Raw genomic sequence first — 23,707 nt, forward strand, 5'->3', positions numbered from 1 at the left:
GGGGATTGTTGGTGTTGTAACAAATCTTTTAGCCTTGATTTAAATATATTAATAATATATTTATATCAAGTGAATTCCATAGATCGGTAGATGGCGGTATAAATGAGTTACTATAAATCTGAGTTCTTCGAGCTATTGATACATAGTTATCATTGTTTCTCAAAAGGTAATTAGATATCTCTGCTACAAAAGGAGGAAAAATATTTGACATGCGATGTTTCACCCGAGGGCAGAGAAACCTCGCTAGGTCCGTCTTATAGATGTTTAGTGATCTTAAACAAACTGTTTTTGATCCATCCACAGGGTGAAATTTTGTCCGAGAGGTAATCAATTCTAGCTTTTCGTATAATTTTGTTCATGACAGCACATTGGTTTTTGTATATTTCATGATCAATATCAAGTCTGCTAGTACGCCATTTCCGTTCAAGTTTTCATCTGGAGTGTTTGGCGCTGTGCATGCTTATCAATCAGCACCGAGAGTCGAGTTATATATGCCTCTACTATTTCTTCAGCGTCGGTACATTGTACACTATTGCAAAAGGTTTCAGATGCCATTTTATCAGATTTGAATGACTCAATATCAATAGAGCGCAGTCTCCGAATAGATACCCTTTTTCGTACTGGCACAGGTTTTGTCGCGGCTGTATTAAAAATTGCTGCAAAGTGATTTTTCGTAGTTTTCCCAGTACCGTCTGATAATCCTGGGTCTCTTACTATTATATTTGACACAGTTTTTTTCTGAATCCCTCGTAAATTATGTACGCGAGCGTATATTTTGCACTTATTTTACCTAGAATAGAAGACAAATCACCCATGCTCCGGCGATTTTAGAGGGGGCCCGCGCCTTGTGCGCCCCCCTCTGGATCCGCTAGCGACTTAGCCTGGAGCATCACTATAAGGTGCTTTACCATATTTTTCAAGTAGGGATACCTAAACACGTGTTATTTGCATGAACCGCTGGAAGGATTTTCATTATATAGCGTCATCAAAAATGTCTCCTGCCAATTTTGTTGATGTTTGGACGCGTGGCCTAATGTAGTAATAACAGAAATATAATGAAATTTAACTAGATTTTTAATCTGAAATTATATGTAAAAAAAGGAGATAATGAAATATTGGCGCAAGGGTTATGACACTTGTGTCATATGAAGTGGGTCATGTAAAGAGTGTGAAGTACAGATGAATTGAAAGTGTATCAAAACTCAACAAAGGTGTGGCCACGTGCGTTAGTAGTACATGTATGGCTCTTCATATACTTCATATAGCAAATCTTAAAATAATTGTTATATTTACGTAAAAGTATGAAAAGTAGATGCATGTACAATAAAAATGTTAAAAGCTTTGCATCGAGAAATATGCACTTTTTTCAGCAACATTTCAGTCGTGCAACATTTGCCTGGGGCTCATAAGGGGAAATGTGTTTTAATTAAAACTGTGAATGAGACTCATGTATTAACCTTAAGATATATCTCAGGTTTTGCTATTCGCAATTCGCAGGAAACCCACTGATTTAACATCATAGCCAACGATAATTCGTTTTTCCTACTCGGATTTTTTTAGAAATAACTGATAAAATGACCCAAATATATACATTATATAATTTCGAAAAAAATGCTGCGTATTGCATAGAAACCAAAAGTATGAAAATACATTACGTGTCTCTTAGGTACTTAAGTGGTTTCATTTCGTTCTTCCTTTCATTGAGTGTTTTCACCTAGATAAAATATCGATTAGAATTAACCACAGTTATTACAAAATTATGCTGTACTCCTGATGATAATATTGACAAAAGGCGTACATCTTTTTGTCTAGTTCTGATGTGCGTGTGTGTGTGTGCGTGCGTGCGTGCGGGTGTGTGTGAGTGCGCGCGCGCGTGTGCGTTCTCAGCAATATTTTTTCAGTCATATAAACGACGATTTCTACCTGTAGCAGTGCTTTACAGAGCTAACTTACTTGAATATCAAACAGTAGACACATAACAAGATACCCAATCCAATCACATTTTAGATTGACAAGTGCTAGTACTATAACCATTTTCAAGTCTTTGGTATGACGCGGTATGGGAGTGAACCCACGACTTCACGCACTCGATGCTTGCGTTGTACCGCTAAGTTAACGAGGCTGTCCATATTCTAATAAGGTACTGAGCTTTAACAGAGAAATTAATAAATGTATTTCAGTTGTATGGAGAATACCCTTAGAAGCAACCTTTTTAAAGATACATAATCTCCAAATCACTTGTCCGGTCTCATGTGCCATGATGTGGGTTCGACACCTCGTTTGGAGTTTAGAGCTCTTATATTTAAATTTACCAAACAACGCAACTGCCTCCGCGGTAGTGGAACATTGAAGGAACTAAATAGTCAAGATCATAATAGATTATCATCCAAAACTTGAAGCATTATGTCTTAAAATATCAAATTTTAATTTCCTTAAACTTTTCTCGTTGCAGCAGGTAGGTGATAATTGAGATGTACATACATGTAGAAACTTTTATAGAAATCGATTAAAGACAGAAATATGGCACACTTTTATATAAAAAAAAATATGTTTTGCATGTTGCAGATTATAAGTGTAATTTAAGCCATTTTCCAAAGAGATGCATCTATGACTAAAACGAATGAACGACTTTTATGTATATATACATGCAATGATAAACCTCAGTTAGTTTTATCACCCTGATGTAAACAGTGGTTCCCCGGGACGTTGATAATTGGAAAACCTACTTTCGTTTTGAGATCTTTGGAGGGAAACCCGAGGACGGTATTTAAAAGCTTTCATCCGAGTAATGTGTTGTATTTAAAGGGCATATTATGGCCACAGAAGTTAAGGTTAGCTGATTTTCTTTTTTTAAGTACATTCTTTTCTGTAAAATAGTTATAACACGGGGATATTCAAAGGATGTTTCTAAAGGATCTTCAGTCTTATTTTCATAACTATACATTATCTTTTTTTTAAATAGTAAAGGTGATACACAGGTCTAAAACTTAATGCTGCTTTATTCTAAAATTCAGACAAGGATGATTTTATTCTGTATGTTATATTCTGTAGTAAGCGTAAAATTATAGATTTTATAAGCACATATTTTCAAAAAAAGAAATGTTTATTTTCTGTTTCGGTGTCGAAACTGGGCATTTTATATTTTGATAATATGAATTTACACTGCATAGATAAAAAGCCTGATATTGCAACCTGTGTTGTACAGTTAAGTTATCGCGAATTTATATACGTGTTCAATCCTAAAACGTTGTCACTGTTACCTCTTTAGAAGACAGAATGAGCCAGATGGATATAGATGGACTGAAAGAGACTCCTTGGAGAAAGACATGCAACTGGAACAAAACATTCGAGGTGAGTAAATCTATATATTTATTAGGACGCATTTTTGCTATCATTTGTTCATGTACCAACTTAGTTACACACGTGCAAAACGTATAGTTTTTCATGTAAAAACACAACTGGAGAGTAAGAAAAGTAAGTAATACTCACTCAAATTCATTATATATGATATCAATATGAAAACTAAGTTAATTATTATGTCTCCCCCAGGAGACATATTGTTTCTGCCCTGTCCGTCCGTCCGTCCGTCAGTCCGTCCGTCCTTCCGTCCGTCCGTCCGTACGTCACACTTCATTTCCGAGCAATAACTGGAGAACCATTTGATCTAGAACCTTCAAACTTCGTAGGATTGTAGGGCTGCTGGAGTAGACGACCCCTATTGTTTTTGGGGTCACTCCGTCAAAGGTCAAGGTCACAGGGGCCTGAATATTGAAAACCATTTCCGATCAATAACTAGAGAACCACTTCACCCAGAATGTTGAAACTTAATAGGATGATTGGTCATGAAGAGTAAATGACTCCTATTGATTTTGGGGTCACTCCATCAAAGGTCAAGGTCACAGGGGCCTGAACATTGAAAACCATTTCCGATCAATAACTAGAGAACCACTTGACCCAGAATGTTGAAACTTCATAGGATGATTGGTCATGAAGAGTAGATGACTCCTATTGATTTTGGAGTCACTCCATCAAAGGTCAAGGTCACAGGGGCCTGAACATTGAAAACCATTTCCGATCAATAACTAGAGAACCACTTGACCCAGAATGTTGAAACTTCATAGGATGATTGATCATGAAGAGTAGATGACCCCTATTGATTTTGGGGTCACTCCGTCAAAGTTCAAGGTCACAGGGGCCTGAACATTGAAAACCATTTCCGATCAATAACTAGAGAACCACTTGACCCAGAATGTTTAAACTTCATAGGATGATTGTACATGCAAAGTAGATGACCCCTATTGATTTTGGAGTCACTCCATTAAAGGTCAAGGTCACAGGGGCCTGAACTTGAGAACCACTTGACCCAGAATGTTGAAACTTAATAGGATGATTGTTCAAGCTGAGTAGATGACCCCTAACGATTTTGGGTTTACTCTGTGAAAGGTCAAGGTCACAGGGGCCCGAACATTGAAAACCATTTCCGGTCAGTAACTTGAGAACCACTTGACCCAGAATGATAAAGCTTCATAGGATGATTGGTCATGCAGAGTAGATGACCCCTAATGATTTTAGGGTCACTCTGATAAAGGTCAAGGCCACAGGGGCCTGAACATGGAAAACCATTTCCAATCAATAACTTGAGAACCTCTCGACCCAGAATGTTGAAACTTCATAGGATGATTGTTCATGCAGAGTAAATGACCCCTATTGTTTTTGGGGTCACTCCGTTAAAGATCAAGGTCAGAGGGGCCTGAACATTGATAACCAGTTCCGATGAATAACTTGAGAACCACTTGACCCAGAATGTTTAAACTTCATAGGATGATTGTACATGCAGAGTAGATGACCTCTATTGATTTTGGGGTCAGTCTATTAAAGGTCAAGGTCACAGTGGCCTGTTCATGTAAAATCATTTTTTGGAAATAACTTGAGAACCACTTGACCTACAATGTTGAAACTTAATAGGATGATTTGGACATGCAGAGTAGATGACCCCTATTTATTTTGAGGTCACTTGATCAAAGGTCAAGGTCACAGGAGCCTGAACAGTGAGTTGAGAACCACTAGGCCAAGAGTGCTGAAATTTAGCGGGATGACTGGACATGCCAAGTAGATGATCCCTATTGCAGCCAACCATCAGTGTCTCTTTGACTTTCGCTCCTGACCCCTATTGACTTCTTGCCTATAGGACTTTGCATTGGGGGAGACATGCGTTTTTTTACAAAAGCATTTTTTAGTTTATTATTTCATTTCCTGTCCTAGCGTCTCTATCTAAGCTGGATAGAAACGCTCATAATGAGATTACATTTATATAGTGAGTATTGAACTTGCACTCTTGAATATTGCTAAAACTTATTTTTGGCGCTTGTTTGAATCTCGGAGTTGTGGGTCTGGCTATATATCATTTTTTAACATTTTATTTGACTGGCGGGAAAATTGCAATATTTATCTTTACGTTTTTATGGCTCATTGATTGGAAGTAAGTCTTCAACATTCTTCTAATAGACTATGTACATTTCAGTAAATCATTGAAGAAAATGTCGACAAAAATCTTTAAAATATCTTAGATTTAAAGACAAGTTTCGTGCCATCGTGCCACTATCACCTTAAGAAATGTTATTTCATTCTACGGGTAATTCAAACAACTGGTGTAAATCGACGAAAACGAGTACTCTTGAAATAAAGACCACTTTTTTAATTATATAGAACAAAATTACATTACATTGAATATAAAAAGAAACGGTACGAATTCAATTAGAACCAGTGAAAAAAGCTTGCAAGTCAGAGAGCTTACCGCTTTTTCGACGCGGCCCAGAAAGCGGCGTCGAGTATATGGAATACACTTTTATTTCGGACCCTGTAAATATGGTAATGAATAGTTTCGGAGTGATAAACTGAACACAGTGAATAGTTTGTAAAAGGATCAACGATATTGCACAATAGATTTTAGTGAATAAACAAAAAAATGGCAAAAAGAAAACATAAAAAGTGTATGTAATGCAATTTATTATGTGATTTAAAACAATGCTATCTGTCTTTCCTCTCCTTATTTGTAGAGCAGAATATATATTTTTTATTTACAATTTCGTCAAAATGTTATTCCGATTTATTGATAAGGGAGGTTACTCTGTAAGTCATGTTTTCTATTTCTATTCTTAGCATGACCTACTTACCTATCTCATTTTCTATAAATAGAACACACCGCAGATATACCGTACTGCAACGCGTGAATCGCCTGGGCAAGGGAGCGTTCACGTATTTTACAATAACCTTGCAGTAAACTTCGAAGAGAATATTAAAACAATAAGGAAAATTACAATTTGCCGGCATAAAAATTAATTGAAAAACGTATTTACAAACTAAATAAAGAAATTAATAAGCATAGATATGTTGAAATGAACGAAGGAAGTGCCGCTGTTAACTTATTTTTAACCATTTGTCTTATTTCTTTGTTGATAGGTACAGCTAGTGATGTAAATTCAGAATGCGCACACTTTTGCAAATTCCTATTTCTATTTGTTTTTTGTTTGTTTGTTTGTTTTTTTTTTTTGGTTTAGTTTTTTTGTTTTTTATGCTTATGTGTCATATACTCATTGTTTACGGATATACACTATCAACTAAGGTGTGCAATAGGCTAAAGAGCATTTGGCTGAATTTGTCAGTGACAAGTTAATACTTCTTTAAATGTGGTAAGATCGAAATATCAAAAGCCACGGGACCATAACTTATCAAAGCATCAGTGACTTTAAAATAGAATTCCTTGTTGAATTTATATGTTCATTGATCTTATATGACTAGTCAGTTGCTCTGGTTGTATTATATCTCGTTACTTGCTTCTTTTTTTATTTTAATAGATAGTTTTTGTATCTGTCCATTCCTGACAAAAAATCATTTTCATTGAAATATTTTCTACACTTTGGCAGTGGGTTATTATGCTTGCTAAATTTCTTGTAATATTAGATTTGAATCTAGACACTAACATATTCCTAGTAACCTTACGGTTCAACGAGGACTTCAAGCTTATCGTTCGTCCGGAAAAAAAAATGAATTCTATGATATTCCAAAAGTATATAAGAAAGATTCATGCTTTGTGAATAGGAGCAATATAGAAATTATTCATGTTATATCATTCTTTTCTTGGACAAAATACTTGGTTGTTTTGGCAACGGAAACAGTAAAATGCTGTGTATAATCTGCATTCCGAAATCTATAATATAGGTGACTTAGGTCCATGAAACTTCATCAGTAAATAGAAAACACTCATTACATTACATGATAATAAAAATAATGGTTTCTGTGAACCATAACTTTGAAATAATTATCTTTCAACATTTCCTCATTTCCCAACAAACTGCATTTCTGTGAAACTTCATACACACGCTCCTGCGTATAAGATTTTTTCACAGCTGCTGACCTTAGTAAAATAATTACTTTAATTTTTGTCTGTAAAGAGACCACCTACTCGCAATGTTAATGTCATTGCAGGTAGATGATTTGTATTGCATGGTAAAACTTTCTATCATGTTTATTCTTCATGTTTTAAACAGTTTATAACATATTTTGTTTTATGTGCTAAAATTGATAACTTGTGGCCAGTCAGACTAATAAAGTAATGATTAGGTGATTTCTCATATTGCAATAAATGTACTTCATACACAACACTTGGAGGCGTCTTTGACGCTTGCATCAATGAATTTCCTTGTAAGCTATATGGATTATGTTAGTGAAATATTTTCAGGATACCAATATTGCATTAGTATAAGAAAACGCACGAAGATAATTACGAGATAAATGAGTGACAGGTCAATATTTACGTACAATACTGCCGCCCGTACTAAAAACAATCTCGGGTTTTACTTGTTTTGTAGACTTTGGCTGAGCTCAAAGATGAACTTGAGAATTATGAACCAATGGGAGAGCTGCTAACAGGAGAAGTACAAATTCCCCAAGTCAACTTCCTGCTCTTTGGTGGGATAGGTGCCGGAAAATCCAGCGTTTTCAACACCTTCAATTCTGTATTTCGGGGCAAGATTTTTAACGTAGCAAGAAGTGGCTTTTCAGAGCACAGTCTTACAACTAAGGTACGTATCATTGAACTGAACATAAACCCCCTGCGTTGAAATACCTATCAGTTCATTTCCTATATCAAGATTAAGCCTTTGATGAATATGCATTTCTCCTCAAGTCTCGCTGTTGCTGTCAGAACCAACACAACTACAACTCTGCAATTACGTCTGACCGCCCAACTACCACTACAATTTAAGATTGGATTGGCATAGCTTAAATGCAAGTTATCTTCTTATATCCACTGTTTGTTGTGTATGTAAATGCACACAAACTATGTCCGCAATATTATCATAGCATAATTTATTCTTCATGGCAGCTAAAGGACATGTTAAAGTACACTAAATAAAAATATCCCTTTCTTTCATACCATAGTTTACAAAATATCCAGTGATGTCGGGAAGCAGCACACTACCTATGCCTCTGAAGTTTCGAATATGCGACATCAGAGGTTTGGAGTTAGAACATCTTATGACAAAGGAAAATATGCGCTATATACTCGAAGGAAGTATTGCAGACAAATTTCCAGTTAGTATATATTCAGCTTTTCATCATCCTTTTAGTGCCGCCTCCTCACATAGCACGTAGAATTTCATTTAGCCCATTGACCTGACAGTCATTTTGTGTCGCACATATTTCAAGAAGAAGTTTCCAGTGTCTGAACAGGGATTCGAACCACAATTCTTTGTATTGACTCTAAAGCAATAAATTGGACATATAGGTGCAATTAGAACATATTTTACTTCATTTATGATGCACGTTTGAACTTCACACTCCTGTATTTATGTTGTAAAATAGTTTGATAAATCTATAAATTTGTTGTTTTTCGTGTCTGTGTATGTATGTAGATAAATGTATTTCAATTTATTTTCAGTTTGATCCAAGTGGGAATATTTCGGCTGACATGCCTGGATTTAAGAAACACCCAGAGCTTGACGAGAAGATTCACTGCGTTGCTCTTGTTCAAGATGCATCTATCGTTGATGCCATGCAAGACCTGAGTCCAGAGGTAACTAAGAACATCAAAGAAATGCAGACGGTTATGAACAGTTTAGGTAAATTGTATACACATTCATTTTGAACTTGTACACTTTTTAATTATAAATTACAATCTTACGATTTAATGAAGAAGGCATTTAATTATAAATTACAATCTTACGTTTTAATGAAGATGGCAATCCTCTCGAAACTATTAACTTCGAATGTACATCAATTACAAAAAAAACTTCTTAACTGTACGGCTTATAACTTGCTATTTCACATTATTTTAACACTTCAATCGTGACAGTGAATAGATCTTTTGCAAAAAATACTGCCTAAATTGTCACGGATAATCAAACTATTCTCAAACGATTTGTATACATCTGGCCAGGAATTGAGCTACTTCATCAACCCGAGCCTGCAAACCTTTCATTTTTATCATGGTTTGTGATGTGTAGATATTTCTAGTTACAGTATAATTGTTTGTTTCTTTCAGATATACCCCAAGTAGTTATATTGAGTAAGATTGACAGTATCTGTGAGGCGACGAAACAGGATGCAGCAAATGCCTTCAGAAGTCCCAAAGTGGAGAAATGTGTAGCGAAGGTAACTGTTAGACATTGTTAATGTTCGAATGCTACATATTTATTATGTTTCAAGTTGGAAAAAAATCTTTCGTTAATATCAAAATTAAGTATTTTCCCCTGTTCTTCGCAGATGCAGCTTTTCAACCTTTTTACTACAATCGTGAAAACGTTCCATGAATCAAATCAATTACTGATATAGTTATAAATATTGGGCATTAAAGTTGTTTATGTTTAATTCTACTGTGTGCGCTTAAACAGAAATATTTAATAAATAATATCAATAAATGTCTTCTTTACTAGGTGTCGGAGGTTCTTGGACTCCCAAGAAACATGGTATTTCCTATGAAGAACTACGAAAATGAATACCAACTTGACCCTAGCATTGACGTCATGGCTCTTCTCACTCTTAAAGGCATATTGAACAACTGTGACGCCCACCTCTTCAACCACTATGATGAGATTGTAAAGAAATACGCAGTGGCCGAGAGAAGAAATCCGTGAACGATATGAAGTTGTACATTAAAATAATATGTCAAATGAATTTCCATGAGTTAAAATGAATACTCAGAAACTATTTGGAATACAGTTAGATACAAATATGTATTAGCACCATTGACAAACTCGAGTGTCCTGGTATTGCCTGGTTCAAGAACATTGTAGTAATCATCCAAACAAATCGCATAGTTTGATTGCAGTTAAAACTTGAACTTTTTGATAAAACACAGGGACCAACTTCAAACAGGAAAAGTCATGTTCAAAAAATGCAGCCATCCATACTGTATTCAGTATGGAAATGAGGTTGTATATCGTGTGTTTTACATATATGCGACATGTATCACATTAAACTACACCTTATTACTAACGCAAGTGCATTGATTACTTGTATGACGTTTACATGAATCATTCAAGCATATTTTATGCCTTATTTTTAAAATACTTAGGTATTGTATGTGTGTGCGTGCGTGCGTGCGTGTATGTGAAATGCATCGTGTCATTTTATTATCATGTTGCTTACAAGATTCATTTTTTTGTTTGTTTTGATGATTGTAATACTTCTTCAATATATTGCATTCACAATGTAAAAATATATAATTGGTATCTTTATTTTCTTTTTGACCGCTATTGCAAAATACGTTTTTGGCAATAAAAGGGATTTTCAGAAATCCATTGTCTGTTTTCTTTAATAAGCTTTTGACAATGTTGAATTACGTCTTTTGAAGCAGGCCTTAATTATAAAGGCAAAGTGAATTTTTAATAGTTAGTTCATATACACTGTTCATATTTCGACTATTACTGAATATGTATTTCGTGCATTTTTGTTTATATAAACAGTCAATAATGCACCGAGTTCAGTTACGAGACGTGTCGTGTCTTTTTTGTTTTTTCTTCACACCAATAATACGTCATGATAATTAATTGAGGTTTCATATGAAGATAAAAATTATCATTTTGATAAAAATGAGATTACTCACAATGTGAAATTTCAGTTAACTTGGATATTAAAAGTAAAAATAGAGATGACTTACATTTTGACTTCTACTTTTATTTTCCGATTTACTTAGAGGTTAAAAAGGAAAAAGATTTGAATTGTACTTTCATTTTTGTATTACTTTGATGTTAAAAATAAATGATGGAAATACCCAAATAATAGAATATATGACAAAAGTCAAATATCATCAATATTTACTTTATTATCATTTTGTATACATCATCATATTAATCATCTCCATTATTACCAGAAACGGTGTTGTTTTATTCTTTTACTTATCACTCTTGGCACATCATTTTGATGGTATGCAACGCAAACAGTGTATGAGAAAAGAAAAACCGGATTCCCTTTAATGCCTAGCGTTAAGCAAACGAGTTGCTAGTACCTGTTTTCGCGTACTTTGATTTGAAGTGGTCAGAGGGTAAAAGTCTTTCCGCACTCGAAACTAATAAATCAACCAGAATAAAATGTACACGCACTCGAAACAAATAAATGGACTTGAACGAATTGTAAACCTAAAATAAATACATGTTGTGCCCCCCAATAAATGAAACCAGATTTCACGTACCCGCAACTGGTACTCTATCGCTAAGTTACTGTAAATTAAGTGCAACTAATAAATCTACAAGAATAATTTGTAATCCTTTGTACGCTTTTCAATGGATGCCTATAGTAATCACTCTGTCCGTCCGTCTGTGTGTGTCTGTTTGCGGAGGTCCTGTACAGGTCATAACTTTTTGAAGCAACACGTCTTTTTTCTGTTACAGCTTCTTTTTGTTGTTGGCCTACTTTGCGATGCATGGTTCTGTGGCTGTGTTTAGGGATGCTCTGTGTTTTCGGGAAAATCTACGCTTACAACTTATAAATCTTTCAGAGAAGTTATTTGAACTGCATACAAAAGTGCTTTGTATAATACTGATAACCAAATGTGTTGCATTTCTTCATTAAATTTATTTACAGTACTGCTTTGTCAGTATAATAAGCTCCAAAATAAATAACAGAGGGACTTTGTTCAATTTTCACGCTTAAGAAAATGTGTTTCTTACAAGGGCCATATAAATAATGTATATCTTTCTTAATTTTTAATTATCTCTTTTTATTAAATTTCCTTGTACGGGAAATTCAAACTGTAAATTGATACAATGACTAAATATTGACTAAAATATTAAGATGAAGTGCAGTGTGATTCTAACATGAAAAATCTCTTGTTTATTTTCATTAAATTACGGTAAGAAGAGGAATCTAGGGTGAAAACAATCATAACCTAAGCAAGCACCGACAAATTTAAGCAAATTAGGTTGAAAATCGACATCTCGATTCTTTTTTTTTTTCGAGATATTTGACTTAAAATAATGTTTTTTTGTGCACGTATGTATTGGATATTGCCGGAAGTGTAAGATACACGAGTTCGAAATATTGACTTTCAACTGTATTTCATTTTTATCTATTATGCAGCGGGCACATATGCACATGTGCACTGTCCACTTTCGGTTTCGTTTCATAATCTTATCAGAAATTAAGTTCATATTAATAAATCAAATTTAACACTGTTTACGCGGTCTTCTTTTTGGAAAGTTTTCGCAATCTCTAGAACTGTGTTAAAACATCATACATGTGGTTTATAGGAATATCAAGATCATGTTCTTTTAGAATACGACTGTTCCTAAAACTTTGGTGCCTACTGTCATTGTGTCAATCCATTTTACTTTATTGTCTTCAACAAACAGATTGTTACCCTAGATGCTGTTCCAACACAACCTAGCATTAGACCTTTAGAGTTGCGGCAATGTGAGAAAGAGTCAAGAAAAACACATATACCCACATTTTTACAGGCAATTGTATATTTAGTGAAATAGTATATGCATGTTAAGAATTTAACGCGTCTGAAATATGACCTTTTCTTATTATGAAAGCTAAATTTTCTTAATGCTCTTTTCACATAAATAATATCAATGATAATGAAGACTTATGGAAATTCATGATAAATGTCTTGATTTAAATTCGTATTTAACTTTGTATATTTTTTTTATTGTCATTGATTTTAATTATTTTCACTGATACCCGTCAGAGGCCTCTCGATGTAACTAATAATAAATGCGCTGGAATTCCAACTTTGAAAATCGAAACTAGAAAAAAAAACAACATTTACGTACAAAAACATGGCAACATTAGGTAAAATACTTATTTTGTTTTTATTTTTCACATATTACATACATAAAATGGCAACATTAGGTAAAATACTTATTTTCTGTTTGTTATTTTCGAAAAAATAAATAACCGTGGTAGGTATAATGTAAGATAAGATAATTTTTATTTTAAGTGAACAAGACATACAGCAATACATGAGCTCTGAATGAGCTTTTTAACCTAGTACAACGTAAATATTTTTCGTATATTCATATCAAGTGATGCAGATTTTACTTCATTAAAAAGTAGACCATGACTGCCATGGATTCACATTTTGTTTAAAACAGTTTTGGTACAGGGTCATTTGATAAAAATATCCATGAATATCACCAATTATTTTGAAAAAGGACCAGTATTTTTTGGGTGTTTTTTTTTTTGTTTTGCAAGATTTTTAAAGTTTCCACTAACAACCGACCGCTAATACAGGATGATATAACTGCATGAAATTCTTTCAAAATCTGGCCAATGTTGTCTGATAGATTTTAAGTTACATTTTAATATGTCTAAATAAATAAAATAAATTTTTTTTGGTAAAATTGCATCAAACGATTCATAAAGAAGTTCTTAGAAGCAAATTATTGACGACGGACTTCAAGCGATCCTAAAATTACTTTTAATGTTATTTACTAGAAACTTCTATAAGGACAATGTTTGTTTACTTTATAGTCTGATGTCTTTCTCATTTATCTAGCTAATGAAAATGTCTTAACTTATTATAATATGCATAATAATTATAAAATGTTTCATTTGTTGCATTTGGTCATAACTTTTCAAAACGTTTTAAGCAATACATGAAAGTAACCATACTGGTGTATTTTCCTTTGTTAGCAATATGTCACAAAATGCGAAATATTAGTTTTTGCGTTAATTTATACCTTTAATTTAACATGTCCTGTACCAATTTCGTAAATTTTATTGTTGAGCTATATGTCATTTTTTAAACAAGAAGGACAAACGTGGACAAAATAATGAAAATTACTACCTTGATATAACTCACGATTTGAATCTCCTATATTCTTTAATGAGACAATAAAATGATCACATATCTCACTAAACTATGATCATACAAAATTTTGTAGGTTGTTTAATTTGTTTTTTGTTTGTAATGGACTGTAAACTGTATTATTTACAACATATATAAAATAAGCATAAGAAAAAGAATATCAAAAAGTAGAACATGTGTTTTAAACCTTTTGCAAATGCTTTAAAGGTAAAACCTCGAAAATAAAATCAAGTTATAAGGCCATGGTATAGTATCATGTCATATTGGAAATTCCTTTTCGAAAAACTTCCTGGTTTATACAACAAAAACGAAAATAGATCGGGTTTTAAACGACAAACATATTGTTAAGATTGAAAGGATTTTGAAAACGGTTCGTTTAGAAAATGGAGATTTACATAATAGGGATATCAAACAATTCAATGTAAGTTTACTTGTGGAGCGGCATATTTTCTTTTCTTTGTGCTATTGTTAGTCATCAAAATATATTGTTATTGCAAACAAAATAGTCAGTGATAAAATATCTAGATTATTCGCTTTAAAATCAATTGTTTAAGATAATGACACATTTACAGCAACAATATGTTTTCGATTCCAACAGAAATATCTGTAAAAGGTTAATAACAAAGTGGATAACGAAACTAGAAAAATCCTACTGATGAAATAAATAGACGAGGGAGTCATATTTCTTCTTTCGATTTAGGATGCTAATGTAATTTCACGATTCTTTATCTTGGCCTGATAAGTTAGAGGGTTGAGGAGGGAGGGAGCTTGGAGTTCACGTCACACCGACAAATATATGTGGCGACGTTCTAGACTTTGACAGTGAAGAAGACAGCAGTGTTTCTCTGCATATTATTTTAGGCACGAACAGCCTCCCGGGTAGAACCACCGACCTGCTGTAAGCTGGCGGCTGGATGACTTCCTCAGATGAAAAAATCTTACACCCCTGGATAGGGGTCGAACCCACAGTGGTAAATGGTAAATGATTAGAAGCATATGATCTTATAATCACTACTCGGCCACAGAGGGTCCCGAAAATTTAAACACTCGGTATACAGAAATTAAAAGTGTAGGTTTCCTGGAGAAATACAGAATCTTATTTAAATATTTACGATCTAACTATTTATTTTGATTGTACACCACTTTCTTTGAATAAAGGAGAATTATATTTAGAGTATACATAGAAGCCGAAGATATAATTAGCTATATTATGAAATTGTATAGCTATGGAGTAACAAATCTAAGAGAACGAATAAGATTTCTTAAATTCAGTACAGACCAAAGACGAAGTAAAAAGCGATGAAAAATACATGTACTATAATCCACATGACTATACCTCAAGGAAAGTACCGTTCAACATTATCAATAATTAGTTAATTTCGCACGCATGCATACTGTCAATATTTACTCTGTAGAAGAAAAAATGAGTCAGATAGATTTTGATGGATTGCCAGAGACTCCCTGGGGAAAAACATGCAACTGGAACAACACGTTCGAGGTAAGTATCGAGACAATTACTACGACTCAAGTTAGCTCTTACTTTTGTCGCACTAACTTAATAATAAACATGAAAAAACGTGTAATGTTTCAAGTAAAACGACATTTGGTAGACAATGGCAGTAAAAAAAGTTAATAATACACATTCAAAACCATTATTTACTATAGCAGTTTGTAAAAAAACAAACTTTCAATTCTAATTTTATTTACTACATGACTTTACATAGAGTGTTTTCCTAAGTGGTATAATGTGCTAATAAATCTTGTTTTCGTACAAAAACATCTTCAAAGTGATTTGTAGACTTTGGCTGAACTTAAAGATGAACTTGAGAACTTTGAACCAATGGGAGACCTGCTGGCAGGAGAAGTACACTTCCCTCAGGTCAATATCCTGCTGTTTGGTTGTGTAGGAGCCGGAAAATCCAGCGTGTTTAACACCATCAATTCTGTATTCCGAGGAAAGATTTTTAACGTAGCGTTAGCTAGCTGTGCAGAACATGTTGTTACAACAAAGGTAGATATACCCATTAATTCACTTCTTGTGTTGAAATAGAAATTATGATGAATGTGTATCGTTCGTCACTTTCTGCCGTCAGCATCAGTACTACTTCTGCTCCTCATGCTTTGTTGTTAGTACCAGTCATAACAGTCAAAGATTGAAATGAAGCGCATAATAGGTAGTGGAAAAATGGAAGCAATTTATTGATTGGCTGATCCACTGTTTGTTGTAAATGCTCATGCATACAAAATATGTCGAAACTACAATCATAAAATAAATTGATTGATTTGAATTTTTTTATTGAACTAAAGAATATACGAAGCTCAATGAATTCGTTTAATTCATTTCATAGTTCACCAAATATCGAGTGATGTCGGGAAGCAGTACTTTACCTATGCCGCTGAAGTTCCGACTATGTGACATGAGAGGTTTGGATGAAGAACACCTTATGACAAAGGAAAATATGCGCTACATACTCGAAGGAAGTATTGCAGACAGGTTTCCGGTTAGTATAGCTAGCTTGCATCATTCATAATCAAATGCATATTTTTCTGTTTCACTTGGGGTCAAAAATAAAAGTTTGTAAAACTGTTTCATTTTGCAATGTTCATTTTCAACATACCTTGGTTCTGTGAAAACAACGGTAGTTTCCGCTATCTGATAGTTCAACTATTTGTTGTTTTATTTAGCTCACCTATCACAAAGTGACAAGGTGAGCTTTTGTGATCGCGCGGCGTCCGTCGTCCGTCAGGCCGTCCGTGCGTCCGTAAGCTTTTGCTTGTGACCACTCTAGAGGTCACATTTTTCATGGGATCTTTACAAAAGTTGGTCAGAATGTTTATCTTGATAATATCTAGTTCAAGTTCAAAACTGGGCCGTGTGCGTCCAAAACTAGGTCAGTAGGTCTAAAAATAGAAAATCCTTTTGACCTCTCTAGAAGCCATATTTTTCAATGGATCTTCATGAAAATTGGTCAGAATGTTCACCTTGATGACTTCTAAGTTAATTTTGAACCTGGGTTATGTGCGATCAAAAACTAGGTCAGTAGGTCTAAAAATAAAGACACCTTGTGACCTCTGTAGAGGCCATATTTTACAATGGATCTTCATGAAAATTAGGTTGAATATTTATCTTGATGATATCTAGTTCTAGTTCGAAACTGGGTTACGTGCCATCAAAAACTAGGTCATTAGGTCAAATAATAGTAAAACCTTGTGACCTCTCTAGATGCGACATTTATCATGGGATCTGTATGAAAGTTAGTCTGAATGTTTATCTTGATGATATCTAGGTCAAGTTTGAAACTGGGTCAACTGCATTTAAAAACTAGCTCAGTAGGTCTATAAATAGAAAAGTTTTGTGACCTCCCTAGAGGCTATATTTTTCAACGGATCTTCCTGAAAATTGGTCAGAATGTTCACCTTGATAATATCTAGGTCAAGTTCAAAACTGGGTCACGCGCCATCAAAAACTAGGTCAGTAGGTCAAATAACAGAAAAATTATGACCTCTCTAGAGGCGATATTTTTCATGGGATCTGTATAAAAGTTGGTCTGAATATTCATCTTAATGATATCTAGGTCAAGTTTGAAACTGGGTCAACTGCGGTCAAAAACTACGTCAGTAGGTCTACGTCGTCCGTGTGTCCGTGCGTAAACTTTTGCTTGTGACCACTTTAGTTTAAGATTCAGCCTTGAAATTTGGATGACATGTACAGTTTTGCTCACCAAGTTTTAAACTGTCTTTCAGTGACCATAAATGTGACCTACTGATCTACTTTCTAATAATTTAGCATCAGTTTGTCATTTGAAAGATGTGGTTCAATATACTCAGGTGAGCGATTCAGGGTCATCATGACCCTCTTGTTTTTGTTATAAGGATTAATCTTCAGGTAAAAAAATAAAACTGACATGACCATTTTAAAAGAACTGTTTTATTCAAATACCTCTTTGAGATCTAACAAAATTATTAAAACCACATGATAGGGTAATAAAAGTAATATAGAAAACACAAAAAGTTATAAAATTACACAAGGTTTTGTAGCTTTTATCTTCTTTTGAAGTTCAGAATTCTAGAAATTTTTGTTTTCTACTTGCTTTCAGTTTTTGCATACTTTTTGAAATGCATTCATTTAACTCAAATGTGTTATTTTCTAAAAGTTCAGTCATTTCGCTTTAAATAATGGTCTCATGTTTGTGATTATGACTTTGTTTGGCAGAGATATCACAATTTAAAAATGAAAACCGAACCAAAACGTCTAACTGCTTTCTACAAAGGTTTCAGAAGTCAGTCCTTCAGTTCTGTTGAATCTTTACAAATAACAAACAAATTTAAGAAAAGAAAGTATATATGACTGTCTTTGGAGTGTTATTCAAACTATTCCACAGATCTGAACAACTGTTAAATTAAAATATTGTTATGTGACTAGTTCTGTGGTACTACTTACATAGATTAGGATTAATTGTTTTCATATTTTACTATATACTAAAATAATACAAATAGGCTGTTAAATCTCCTCAGCTTGGCGTCTACGGACAAGACATTTTACCATAATTTCTGTCAAAAAGACAGATAGAGTGGCAATGTTTCAGATAAATACTCATGCATTTAATATTCTTAAGAACTGACCTTGCAACGTGGTATTCACCATTTAGACCATGTTTCTTTATCTATAATAACTTTTAGTGTAAATCACAACCCTCCCCAAAACTGGATGGTAGAAGAAACCGTCTGACTAGAATTTGTTGAGACAACATGTTAACATGCCGTTATCAACCACATCAATCACAGAAATAAGAATAAAGTATGAAAACAGTTTAACATAAAGAACTTAATATGAGCAAGTGTCTATGGACAAGACACACATTGCCCTCTGACAACATAAGACTATGAATGCATCTTAATATGTTCATAAATGTAAAAAGCATTTAAAAACTCTAGAAAGAACGTGTTAAACTTTTAGCTGAGAACAATATTTTAAGAAAGATTACAACTGCGTCTTAACAGTAGAACTAATGAAACAAACTCTCTTGCTGACTGCTAAAATAGCTGTATGTTGCTTTATGTATAAATTGTACAACAGTTATCTTATCCAAAATGTGTTTTACATTGAGAACTGTGAACCTTGACTCAGCCAAAATGATGGCAAACGGACGTAAATGTTTATTTAATGCATATCCCTTAAATTATTTATACAATGTCAACCTTATATAGCATCCATATTTTACGATAAACGCATTCAAGCTGTGCTCTAAATGCAGAAAACGGACATGTAATTTTATTTGAATGTGAAGTTTGCTTTTAGTTTCTTGCGTATTGTTTTTCTAGAAATTGTTTTGTAGTATACTTACTCAAATCCCCTCGCAAACAAACATATCAGCTACTAGCAACCCTCCGGTCCTGTCAAGGCATTTAAATTATGCCCCCTTCGAAGAAGGAGGGGTATATTTTTTGCAGATGTCACTCGGTCTGTCGCTCGGTCGGTCGGTCGGTCGGTCGAATGGTCGACCGGTATGTAGACCAATCCGTTTTCGGATGATAACTCAAGAACGCTTCTGTTTAGGGTCATGAAAGTAAAAGGATGGTTGGTCATAACCAGCAGGTGATCCCTATTGATTTTGATATTAATAGGTCAAAGGCCAAGGTCACAGTGACCCGGAACAGTTGAACAGTTTCCAGATGATAACTCAAGAGCGCTTAGACCTAGGATCATAAAAAATGATAAGGTGGTAAGTCATGAGCAGCAGATGACCATATTAATTTTGATATCAGTAGGTTAAAGCTCAAAGGTCACAGTGACCCAGAATAGTTCAAAAGGTTTCCGGATGATAACTCAAGAACGCTTGGGCCTAGGGTCGTGAATGTTAATAAAGCGGTTAATCATGACACGCAGATGATCCTATAGATTTTGAGGTCAGTAGGTCAAAGGTCATGGTCAAAGTGACAAGAACAGTTTAACGGTTTCCAGATGATAACTCTAGGACGCTTGTGCCTAGGATCACGAAAGTTGATAGGGAGGCTGGTCATAACAAGCAGATGACCCCTTTTGATTTTGAGATCAGTAGGCCAAAGGTCAAGGATACAGACCCTGGAACAGTGAAACCGTTTCCGGACGATAACTGGAGTACGATGGGTTCTAGAATCGCGAAACTTAATAAAAAGGTTGATCATGACCAGTAAATTACCAATTTAGATTTTGAGGTCAGTAGGTCAATGGTTAAGGTCGCAATGACCTGGAACAGTTAAAATGTGTTAGGACGATTACTTGAGAATGCTTGAGCCTAGGATCACAAAACCTAATAGGGAGGTTTATCATGACCAGCAGATGACCCCTTATAACTTTGAGGTCAAAGGTCTAGGTCACTTTGAAGAAGAACAGTAGAACTTTTCTACAGAGTGACCAAATAATTTCTATTCCTTGTGCAATTACTGAATGCATGAAGGAGAGCTTTCGTGTTTTTTTTTTTTTTTTGGTCTTTTTTTTTTTTTGCTTTAGTTTCGTGAACATTTCCTCACTGGTGCACAGATGGGCACCTATGGTCTCTACCATCGAAGCTGGAAATTCGTAGGTGCGACGGTAAACCAAACAAAATAAAAAAATAATCCCTGATCATTTTCTTCATTGGTGATATAATTTTCTACACATGTCTTTGTAATTCCTTTACAATAAAGATCAATACAAAATTGACACTGCCTTGCATTGGTGGCAAGTAGTTCATATGATAGTAAGAGCCACTAAATGGGACTTTAGTGTGAATATGTTTCTATCTGTGACTAGTATGCGCCTTTAAACTTAGCATCCTGTATTCATGTAGCAAACCTACTGATTAATGCGAAAGAAAAATAGTTTGGTAAATTCATAATTTATTTGTTTTTCGTGTTTGTTTATGAATGAAGATACAATTTGAGAAAACAAGTATATCTTTAGTTAATTTTTAGTTTGATCCAAGTGGAAATATTTCGGTTGACATGCCTGGATTTAAGAAACACCCAGGGCTTGACGAGAAGATTCACTGCGTTGCTCTTGTTCAAGATGCATCTATGGTTGATACCCTGCAAGTTCTGAGTCCAGAAGTAACCAAGAATATTAAGGAAATGCAGACGGTTATGAACAGTTTAGGTAAATTGTATATACATTTTCATGCAACATTTCGAGTATGTATACTTTTCTGTTCTATACTGTAATGAATACGGCAACACGCATTACGATTATCAAGCAACGACATCAATTACGGATGTAAACTATTTAACTGTACGCTGTGTAAAACGGCTTATAACTCGTTCTTTACATAAGTTTAACACTACAAACGTGATACTACATAAATCTTTTGCAACATGCTTTATTTAATAAATAATGCCTAAACCGTCAAGGATGATCGGGCTGTTCTTAAACGATTTTTACGTATAAGGTCAGGAATTGAGATACTTCATCAAACCGAGCCTGCAACATTTTCATTTTTGTCATTGTGGGCGACCTGTGGAGATTTCACTTTTCCTATTTTCAGTATAATTGTTTGTTTCTTTCAGATATACCCCAAGTTGTTATATTGTCCAAGATTGACAGTATCTGCGAGGCGACGAAACAGGACGCAGCAAACGCCTTCAGGAGTGCCAAAGTGGAGAAATGTGTAGCGATAGTTAGACATTGTTAATGTTCGAATGCTACATATCTATTATGTTTTAATAATGAGTGAGGTCGGGTGCGCACAATAAACCGGTTTAAGCTCTCCAGTGGTGTTTTTGCCACTGCCCGTTCCAAGGCGTGCCCCACTGTGTTCCTTTGTTTGTTCGTTTTGTCCTAATGTGCTGGCTTTGTGTGTGAGCGCGTATATGTGTGTGTGTGTTTGTGGTGTGCGCGTCTGCGTGCTGTGGGTTTCGTTTTGGGGAGGCTGCGTTTTTGGAACGTGGCATTCCCTGTTTGATATTTGTCTTTGTTTATTAAATTGGAAAATAATCTTTCGTTAATAACAAAATTAAGTATTCTCCACAGTTCTTCGCAGATGCAGCTTTTCAACATTTTTACTACAATCGTGAAAACGTTCCATGAATCAAATCAATTACTGACATAGTTATAAATATTAGGCATTAAAGTTTTTAGGTTTAATTCTACGGTGTGCGCTTAATCAGAAATATTTAATAAATAATATCAATAAATGTCTTCTTTACTAGGTGTCGGAGGTTCTTGGACTCCCAAAAAACATGGTGTTTCCAATGAAGAACTACGAAAATGAATGCCAACTTGACCCTAGCATCGACACCATGGCTCTCCTCACTCTTAAAGGCATACTGAACAACTGTGACGCCCACCTCTTCAACCACTATGATGAGATTGTAAAGAAATACGCAGTGGCCGAGAGAAGAAATCCGTGAACGATATGAAGAATTTCTACTTCAAAATAATATGTCATATGAATTTCCATGAGTTGAAATGAATACTCGGAAACTATTTGGAATACAGTTAGATACAAATATGTATTAGCACCATTGACAAACTCGAGTGTCCTGGTATTGCCTGGTTCAAAAACATTGTAGTAATCGTCCAAACACATAGCCATTCAGTTTGATTGCAATTAAAAATTGACAGGGACCAATTTCAAACAGGAAAAGTCATGTTGAAAGAATGCAGCCACCCATACTGTTTTCAGTATGGAAATGAGGTTGTAATCGTGTGTTTTACATATATGCAACATGTATCACACTACACTACACCTTATTATGAACGCAAGTGCATTGATTACTTGTATGTACGATTTACATGAATCATGCAAGCATATTTTATGCCTTATTTTTAAAATACTTAGGTATTTTATGTGTGTGCGTACGTGCGTGCGTATATGTGTATGTGAAATACATCGTGTCATTTTCTTATCATGTTGCTTACAAGATTCTTTTTTTTTGTTTGTTTAAATGATTGTAATACTTCATCAATATATTGCATTCACAATGTAAAAATATATATTTGGTATTTTTATTTTCTTTTTGACCGCTATTGCAAAATACGTATTTGGCAATAAAAGGGATTTTCAGAAATCCATTGTCTGTTTTCTTTAGTAAGCTTTTGACAATGTTGAATTACGTCTTTGAAGCAGGCCTTAATTATAAAGGCAAAGTGAATTTTGAATAGTTAGTTCATATACACTATTCGTATTCCGACTATTAGTGAATATGTATTTCGTGCATATTTGTTTATATAAACATTTAATAATGCACTGAGTTAAGTTACGAGACGCGCCGTGTCTTTTTTGTTATTTCTTCACACCATTAATACGTAATGAATTATTGGTGATAATAATTAATTGAGGTTTCATATGAAGATAAAAATAGAGATGACTTACAATGTGAAAATTCAACTTTCACTGTTCAATTAACTTAGATATTAAAAGTAAAAATAGAGATGACTTA

The 23,707-nt window shown here is 34.4% G+C and overlaps 2 protein-coding genes across 5 annotated transcripts; both read left to right on the forward strand.

Annotated features, from left to right (window-relative positions):
* The first annotated feature begins 2,674 nt into the window (after nt 1-2,674).
* LOC128551879 (interferon-induced protein 44-like) lies at nt 2,675-10,795 on the forward strand. Of its 2 annotated transcripts, none has more exons than XM_053532811.1 (7): nt 2,675-2,831; nt 3,269-3,351; nt 7,869-8,081; nt 8,440-8,592; nt 8,939-9,119; nt 9,542-9,651; nt 9,933-10,795. In XM_053532811.1, exons 2-7 carry the CDS (start codon nt 3,277-3,279, stop codon nt 10,131-10,133), a joined length of 933 nt encoding a protein of 310 aa, XP_053388786.1. In that variant the 5' UTR covers nt 2,675-2,831; nt 3,269-3,276; the 3' UTR covers nt 10,134-10,795. The 2 variants fall into 2 exon arrangements, with proteins under 2 accessions (XP_053388786.1, XP_053388787.1); XM_053532812.1 differs by lacking the exon at nt 2,675-2,831 and adding an exon at nt 2,992-3,033.
* A 2,462-nt stretch (nt 10,796-13,257) lies between these two features.
* LOC128551878 (interferon-induced protein 44-like) lies at nt 13,258-23,335 on the forward strand. 3 transcript variants are annotated; one of them, XM_053532810.1, is made up of 7 exons: nt 13,258-13,293; nt 15,727-15,809; nt 16,110-16,322; nt 16,660-16,812; nt 21,245-21,425; nt 21,833-21,942; nt 22,475-23,335. In XM_053532810.1, exons 1-7 carry the CDS (start codon nt 13,281-13,283, stop codon nt 22,673-22,675), a joined length of 954 nt encoding a protein of 317 aa, XP_053388785.1. In that variant the 5' UTR covers nt 13,258-13,280; the 3' UTR covers nt 22,676-23,335. The 3 variants fall into 3 exon arrangements, with proteins under 3 accessions (XP_053388785.1, XP_053388783.1, XP_053388784.1); XM_053532808.1 differs by lacking the exon at nt 13,258-13,293 and having other exon boundaries at nt 14,639-15,809; XM_053532809.1 differs by lacking the exon at nt 13,258-13,293 and having other exon boundaries at nt 14,639-15,809; nt 21,833-21,933.
* The last annotated feature ends 372 nt before the right edge of the window (nt 23,336-23,707 follow it).

This window comes from Mercenaria mercenaria, unplaced genomic scaffold (assembly GCF_021730395.1).
Source record: "Mercenaria mercenaria strain notata unplaced genomic scaffold, MADL_Memer_1 contig_1791, whole genome shotgun sequence".
In the NCBI taxonomy this organism is placed as follows: Eukaryota; Metazoa; Mollusca; class Bivalvia; order Venerida; family Veneridae; genus Mercenaria; species Mercenaria mercenaria.